This window comes from Cicer arietinum, chromosome 7 (assembly GCF_000331145.2).
Source record: "Cicer arietinum cultivar CDC Frontier isolate Library 1 chromosome 7, Cicar.CDCFrontier_v2.0, whole genome shotgun sequence".
NCBI lineage: Eukaryota > Viridiplantae > Streptophyta > Magnoliopsida > Fabales > Fabaceae > Cicer > Cicer arietinum.
This window is the reverse complement of record NC_021166.2, coordinates 50,084,688-50,093,169: the sequence shown is the minus strand read 5'-3', so window position 1 is coordinate 50,093,169 and position 8,482 is coordinate 50,084,688. Positions and strand designations below refer to the sequence as shown.

Below are 8,482 nucleotides of genomic sequence, written 5' to 3'. Positions count from 1 at the left end.
AACTTAAAAAATATTTTTTAATAAAATATCATATTTTAAATTCAAATTCAAATCATAATTGTATATGAATTTGATTATTATTTAATTTACAGAGAAATAAATAAAAAAAATTATTATTTTGTACAAAATGAAAAATAAATCTATCACATAATCTATCACATATTACATTATTTATTTATTTATTTAAAAAATATATATTTAAAAGAAAATAAAAACAAGGGACATTATTTATTTAGATTATACAAAAACCAAAAAGCATCTAACTTCATCTGTTAACATAACAATTAACAATTTCAGTTTTTTTTTTCTCTAAAAAAGGTTATTCAATTTTTTTTTTAAAGTTTTCACATTTACAAATTTGTCCTTAAATAGATCGAAAAAATATCTAAAAAAGAATATCCTACAAAAAATTGACAATATCCTCCTATTTGTATAAGGTTAGAAGGCATATGAATTTTACTTTTTATTTTTATTTTTAATTTTTCTTTCCTGCTTGAAGAATTAAAGTGTTTGTCGGGTTGATATTTTACGAGAATTGTTCTCCTGAAAAAAAAAAAAAATTAAAGTATTAGCATTGGATACTTTTGAAAGTCTCAATTCTTGCTTTTTCACCAATTTTTTCTGTTTGGGTAATTCAAGCATTACTAGACTCTTCTTTTGTCCACACGTTAAATAATGTACAAAAATATATTAAAAAATCATTCCACCACAATTAAATTGAAAGGCATTCACGGTATGTTAATTGGAGTACCATAACAATTAGTGCATATATTCATGAAAAAGTATCACTAATTCTGAATCATATTAAAGACTTTTTGTTTGGACATAATAATTCAATTTTGAAAACGGTGTCAATCCAATTAACAATAAATTGACACATTCAATGTATTAGTACACCCTCCTTTAATTGTTTTAATTTTGTTACGCCTTCTGTTCTGTTCTATGATAATATCTATTTTTTCTTTACGATGATAATAACTATGTTGCTCTTATATAATTAAATATAAATACAAATGACAAATTAAAAATTAATGATAAGTTAGAATTAATATATTAATTTTTTTAATTATTATTTTTTATGCTTTATTCTAATGTGTATGAAAAAAATTATCCTTAAATAATGATATACTCAATTATTAGAGCGATATTGATTTATTTTCTATAAGTTTGTCTAATATAATTTATTTGACACATTCAATATTAAAATAAATATCTCTTTTTGACGAAAATTTAAATATCGAATATATATCATGTTATTAGAGACTATTTTTTTTTACTAAATTTAAATCTCTTGGAATATTAATTATATTTTAATTGTATTTCTTAATAAACATAACATACATTCCTTTTCAATTTAATGTATTCTGATTTTATATTTTTCTTTAATGTATTCTAATTTATATTTATGATGATATTAAATATATTGAATTTTGATAGATATTTAATAAAAATGTTATATTATATTATTTTATTTCAATTATATATTTTTATTAATTTATATAAAATGATCAAATAAATTGATTATTACAAAATTGATGAAATCATATTTATTTTAGAATAATATTATTTGGACATAAAATTTGGAACATCAGATATTTACTATATGAAATACATACATAATGAGTGAGATTTGGATCACGATATATCGACAGTGTATAAAACACAAGTAAATAAGTGTGTATAGACTCAAAATACAAACAAAATTTTTTGTTTTGATACAATAAATAGAGAAAAAAATTACTAAATAATTAAAAAATATATTATTACACAATATCAAACATCACAATGTGATGTTCACGAATCATTTCTCTTATTTTTATATAATAATAGACATTTGACAAATTTAATATATTTAAGTATAAAACCTAATATGTTATTTTTAATTATATTAATTTTTATTCTATATAAATAATTTTTTAACTATATTATTTTTGTTTCATATACCTATTCGAGACATGTAATGAATATTTCTTTTAATTTAAATTTAAATTTTAGTTCATTATATTGTAATATTTAACTCATTTACATTGGTTTTTTTAATTATATTATTAAATTATAATTAATAATTAATGACATATGATATTTATGAAATTGATATTAAATAGTAGATGTATTTGCATTTAAATTATCATCATAATAATTCAGAAATCATAAAAGTAAAAAAATATATATTTTGGGGATTAAAGTTTTAAATCTTATCAGATAAATTTTTTTCTTGATATAAAAATAAAAAGAACTTTTTAACATATACGGGATAATAGTAGAAAAAATTGTAAACAAAAAACAAGGGAAAAAATTAAAGAATTCCACTTCAGTGGCATCAGAATGTAAATTTCATTTTCATCAAGGGTATAATATAAAACATAATGTTTCATTTTGAGGAAAAAAAGACAAAAAGCAGGTCAGCGGCAACATAAAGGTTTGGCCGTCCAACCCTACCTTTGCAGCTTTAAATAGAAAAAACAAATTAAATTGTACAATAAAAGGCATGACTTTATTTTATTACCCTCTAATTTATTGCTTTTTAACACATTTACCATTTTAACCATTTTTTCAAATTTAAAAACACGCATTTTTGCCCCTGACGGATCTCAAATTATTCTTAACCAAATTGTATTTATCGGGTTTAGCAATTCCCTCAAATAAAATAAAATCTTTTATTGGTAGACCAAAAAACAATAAAATCTTATTTTATTATTTATTTACTTATTTTACTAAAGATACTTTTTCTTGTTTTATCTTTGGTATTTTCAAATAAAATAAAAAACTTATTTTATTTATTAAGAAATACTTTTTCTTGTTTTGTGTTTCGTTTTTTCTACTTGATTTATTATTATTGTTTTTTCTTTACTGGAAAACATAATTTATTATTATTATTATTATTATTATTATTATTATTATTATTATTAATTAATTGTTGTAACAGTAGTATTTATTTTGAGCTTTACATTTTCTCTCTTTTTCAACTTTCAATTCTAGCAGCTTTGGAAAAACCTACAAGCCAACAGATTTTTTTTTTTCACCTCCTGAAATTTGTAAGTTCCTTTTAATTTCAGACCGATAATATTTCTTCCCCTTTTATTTTATTTTTATGTACTTTAAATTTTCACTTTCTGGGGTGAACTAGTTGAGTTTTCTGGTTGAACTGAAAAAAAGAAAAAAATCTTGAATACAAGTTTTTATTTTTATTTTTTTTTACAGATTTAGAAGAAGATTGCTGAAGTGTGGAATCACAGCGACAGGTCATGATCTTTGCATTCTGAAAGAATATCCATGGCATGATGATGTTGATATTCTTTCATTTTTGTTTTGTCTGAAATTTTGTTCTTTTTTTAATTTTTTAATTTTGTTATTTATTACTATATTTTCTACCCTTAGTTTCAGCTTTCTGTCTTTTAAAGTTCAGAAAAATGCTGGGTATGAAGCAGTTTATGTTAAAGGGTGCTGTTTATTTTTCTATTTTTGAAAAGCCTTTGAATTTTATCATTGTTTTTCCCCTCATTTTCTTTGACCTATTTTTTCTATATTTTTAACCAAGTGGTTTTATTTTTTATTTTTTTTATAATTTTTTTAATAAAATTGTACTATTTTACTAATAGCTGTTAGTTTTCTTTTAAAGTTTTAAATTTTAATGGGTAATATATCTGTATTTTTTTCATATCCTGTTATAAGGTAAATTTCTTGTTCTGGTATTTTCAAAGATGAGATTAAAGTAAAAACAGAAGTCAAATTTGATATAAATAACTGCATTTTTTGTTATGATGTCCACTTTAAACATTGTGTAGTGGTTTTTTGATATGAATCTGATTTTGTGTATTAAAATGAAGTTCCTCATTTGTGAGATCCTTTGATGAGTTTTCACTCTATCTCTCTAACATGTTCAACAAGGTTTCAAGGCATTGATGTGTTTTTGCTAAAATCTGTAATGTTTGTAATGAAATATGCTTCTATAGTTACATTTATTTTCTGATTGTTTTATACTTTTTGGATTATAGGTGTTGATTTGATAATATAGACTTGAGGGAGTGAAAATTTGATATATGCATGGAAGGAAGAGAAGGTATCAATTCCGGGGTTACCGTGATAGGTGCAGAAGCTCCATCGGCTTATCATGTAGCACCAAGGAGTGAAGCTCCAAACTCGGTTCATAACCCCGAAGCAGCAGTTGTGGCTGCTGGTGCTGCTACTGTTGGTGTCTCACCGGTGAGTGTAGGTTTGGATGGAACAACAGCAGTTAAGAAGAAAAGGGGTAGGCCGAGGAAATATGGTCCAGATGGATCTGTCAATATGGCATTGTCGCCATTGCCTATCTCATCATCAGCTCCACCTAGTCATGACTTCGCATCCGTGAAGCGAGGGAGACCACATGGGATGGAATATAAGAAGGCGAAAAAAGTTGTGATGGATCATCTGGGTAATTGTCTGTCTTTGATACATTTAGTGTTCTTGTTGATAAGTATTATAGTTTATCAATTATCAAAATTAATTACTTATATTGCTTCTTTAGGTGAAATGAATGGATACTCTGATGGTACACACTTTATGCCGCATTTCATCACTGTCAATGCCGGCGAGGTATGTTTGCAGTGTCGACTTAGCTTCATGTAGTTCATATTAGGTGTGCTGAATCATGAATGTATGTCTTAATCATTGTTATTTATACTTATCCTTGAGGGTCCATAATACTTGCATATGCATCCCACTTCAATTTTCGGATGTTTAACTGGTTAAGTCTAAAACTATACATGCTGTGTAGATTTATCTGTTTGTTCATTTTGAATTTGGAATCTAATGAAAAATGTGTCATTTATCGTTTTTTAGAAGGTTTTTAGTTTATTTATTCATAGTTATGGGGATGACAATTATATGAGACTTTTTGTTTCTTCTATTAATGGGATCTGCAAATCAAAATGGAAATTCAAGATTGTTGGCGGATTATCATGCTTATCAGAATATTCACTTTTCGCGTTTCGTTCCCCCTCGTTTATTCATACCTTCCTAATCAATGTGTATATTTATGATGCTGTTACTTTCTAAGATATTTAATAATGTTATCTTGCTATACTCTTTGGTTTTTGCAGGATATTACAAATAAAGTAATATCATTTTCTCAGCAAGGTCCCCGAGCTATATGCATATTATCTGCTACGGGTGTAATTTCAAATGTTACACTCCGTCATCCAGATTCTTCTGGCGGTACTCTGACCTATGAGGTGCGGTAGTAAATCATGCCATTGACTAATTTTTTATTTTATTATATGTTTAAAGCCTAAATTCATTTTAAACTTCTGTCTGGTTACTGATATACTTTGTTCTGTTTTATTTTTCTTTAGTCATAAACTCAAAAACTTCTCTAAATTAATAAGCATGTTAAAAGGAAACATCCACTCACGCCTATTCCATAAATGGTTTTATATTGACATGTATCTCCCTTTCAAGATAGATGCATTATTGTCGATTTGATGTCATAGTTACTTCTGTTTGGTAGATTAATCAAGATGGTGAGATAGTTGAATTCAATGATACGGTGCATTTACTATTCCATAATGGTTTTATATTTGACATGTATCTCCCTTTCAAGATAGATGCATTATTGTCGATTTGATGTCATAGTTACTTCTGTTTGGTAGATTAATCAAGATGGTGAGATAGTTGAATTCAATGATACGGTGCATTTACTATTCCATAATGGTTTTATATTTGACATGTATCTCCCTTTCAAGATAGATGCATTATTGTCGATTTGATGTCATAGTTACTTCTGTTTGGTAGATTAATCAAGATGGTGAGATAGTTGAATTCAATGATACGGTGCATTTACTATTCCATAATGGTTTTATATTTGACATGTATCTCCCTTTCAAGATAGATGCATTATTGTCGATTTGATGTCATAGTTACTTCTGTTTGGTAGATTAATCAAGATGGTGAGATAGTTGAATTCAATGATACGGTGCATTTACTATTCCATAATGGTTTTATATTTGACATGTATCTCCCTTTCAAGATAGATGCATTATTGTCGATTTGATGTCATAGTTACTTCTGTTTGGTAGATTAATCAAGATGGTGAGATAGTTGAATTCAATGATACGGTGCATTTACTAACGTTTCGAGTCAGGAAACCAGTAGTGTTGGTAGTTATTATGTTATCTTTTGTTATTAGTAGTTGAAGACTAGATTGTATCTGATTATTGGTGATTCACATTGAATGATGATGATTCAAGAATATAGAGAAGGTTAAAAGTAGTATTAAAAAAAGCTATGTGCAATTAATCAATTTGCTGCTCATAGTGAAAAGTTATCAACATACACAATTTATATAGTATAAATTGATTATCAATTTGACAGTTATATTCCATTTTTTTCTTGTTGCAGTTTATAGAAATAATATTGAGATATAAATTGCACTATCCTTTCAATTCGAAGTTAGAGCTTTAGTTACCCTTTGACCTAAACTCGATATGGATAAGTCATGAAACGTAGGCTAAGGCTAATAGCAGCCATGATTGATGGTCATTTGCTTAAGTTCATCACTGAGTTTGGATTTGTAGTTTTTTTCAATGCTGATGTATTCATAATGGTGCTGCAATATCTTTCTGTTTCATTTTTTTCTTCTAAATATATTCTCCAGGGTCGTTTTGAGATTCTTTCCTTGTCTGGATCATTCATGCCTACTGAAAACCAAGGAACACGAAGCAGGTCAGGTGGAATGAGTGTCTCGCTGGCTAGCCCTGATGGTCGTGTTGTAGGCGGTGGAGTCGCTGGTCTTCTTATAGCTGCTAGTCCTGTGCAGGTAAGCATCCTTTCACTCTTCTCGACTCGGGACATGTTCAAGAATGCACCAAGTTCATGGGTACTCGTGATCGAAAAGTGAACACATAATTGCCCTGAATATAATTGCCAAATAAAATAAGATTAAGAATTGAGAAGTGGTCATTCTAATGATCTGCTTGGTTTGAGAAAACATTTTCTATTTTCCACTTTTAATTAAAATATTGCTACCTTGTTTTCAATCCATTTCCTGTTTTCAAAGATTTCAATGTTTCATATATAAATCTTTGGAAACAGGACAAATTGAAAACTATGTGACAGTTTTGTAATTAAAAGTGAAAGTACAATAAAATTAGAAAATATTATTTCATACTAAATAGGCCCTAAACTTGCAATATTATGTCTCAACAATTGCAATGGAGAGTGTTTTGGTTTAGTAGGCCAAGCTAAACATAATTCTTCCTCAAAAAGAAGGATCACTTACACTTCAATTGAAGGCATGTTTGGTGTCAAAAATGTTAGTTCCTAACACCGACACTACGCTAGCACATGTGGTTACAATCAATTTCTTCCATTTATCAAATTATTATCAGTGTCATGTATCACTTTTGTGTCTGTTGTTTGCGTCTGTGCCAGTGCTTCATAGATTAATTATGTTTATCCTGGTGTTTATATCAGGTGGTGGTGGGAAGTTTTCTACCAAGCGGCCATCAAGATCAGAAAGTAAAGAAGCCGAAATCCGATTATGCAGCAGCCACATTTACTCAAGCTATTGCCGTATCCTCAGCACCACCACACCAAACTAACAATGCTGAAAAAGAAGATGTCATTGGTGGACATCATGTACTGCAAAATTCCGGAACCCTTAACTCGAGTTTCACTTCTCCTCCTCCACACACCACCTTTCGAAGAGACAACTGGGTCAACATGCACTCGATGCCTGACTCAAGAAAGTCAGCTACTGATATAAACATATCTTTGCCTGATAGTTAAGCTGATAAATCAACTTGCAATTGTTTGTTGTCTCGAGTATTGGTGACAACACTCACAAGGGAGGTGTTTTATTTTATGTTTACAGTGTTCTCTATTATTATCTTAGATTGTTTCAAACATGTTGTCTGATATCTGTTACTATAGGATGTAGTTTACACTGTTGTTAGTTGCAGCTAGGTAGAGTATCTGATTTATCGGCCGATTAGGTAGATGCGGTATTACGCGTAGGCTAATTTTGATGTAATGTTACCTTGTTTGCCTATTTATTTATGACTGAATTTGTTGAAGCATTTGCGTTTGTTTTTGTTCATGCTGTTCATCTGATAAGGTTTTTGGATGTTCATTTGATAAGGCTTTTGGATTAATGTGAAGGGCTGGTTTGGTTGTTTTTTTCAAATGATACATTTGAATTATAAATTCCATCTAGCAACATACATTGCCATTATTAATAAGATTTTAGGGAGATTTTGTAAATACTAACTTTTAAATTTAAGTTGCCATTAGAGGGTTTTCTTGGTTGAGATTTTTAGCAATATATCAACATTTCAAATTATTTAATTATTTATTTTTTAACATCAAAATTCATAATTTGATTGACATTTAAAGGTGCAATTTATTAGCATAACTTTATGTTGATTAGCTTATTTATAGTAAATAAATGAATGATAGGATTGTCTCTTAGAAATAATTTAGGATCCAGAGATTAAATTAAGAG

At 28.2% G+C, this 8,482-nt stretch overlaps 1 protein-coding gene across 3 annotated transcripts; it reads left to right on the top strand.

Moving 5' to 3' along the window:
* Positions 1-2,923: 2,923 nt before the first annotated feature.
* LOC101509681 (AT-hook motif nuclear-localized protein 7-like) lies at positions 2,924-8,057 on the top strand. Of its 3 annotated transcripts, XM_004510888.3 has the most exons (7): positions 2,924-3,035; positions 3,202-3,242; positions 3,996-4,414; positions 4,508-4,575; positions 5,082-5,213; positions 6,635-6,796; positions 7,453-8,057. In XM_004510888.3, exons 3-7 carry the CDS (start codon positions 4,045-4,047, stop codon positions 7,765-7,767), a joined length of 1,047 nt encoding a protein of 348 aa, XP_004510945.1. In that variant the 5' UTR covers positions 2,924-3,035; positions 3,202-3,242; positions 3,996-4,044; the 3' UTR covers positions 7,768-8,057. The 3 variants fall into 3 exon arrangements, with proteins under 3 accessions (XP_004510945.1, XP_073219898.1, XP_004510946.1); XM_073363797.1 differs by lacking the exon at positions 2,924-3,035 and having other exon boundaries at positions 3,103-3,242; XM_004510889.4 differs by lacking the exons at positions 2,924-3,035; positions 3,202-3,242 and adding an exon at positions 3,772-3,888.
* The last annotated feature ends 425 nt before the right edge of the window (positions 8,058-8,482 follow it).

What these genes read in the sequence shown, in the direction of transcription:
- LOC101509681 (XM_004510888.3), top strand. Translation starts at nt 4,045, where the DNA reads ATGGAAGGAAGAGAAGGTATCAATTCCGGGGTTACCGTGATAGGTGCA. An exon ending in TCACTGTCAATGCCGGCGAG is followed by an intron (nt 4,576 to 5,081) that starts GTATGTTTGCAG and finishes TGGTTTTTGCAG; the next exon opens with GATATTACAAATAAAGTAAT. An exon ending in TAGCTGCTAGTCCTGTGCAG is followed by an intron (nt 6,797 to 7,452) that starts GTAAGCATCCTT and finishes TGTTTATATCAG; the next exon opens with GTGGTGGTGGGAAGTTTTCT.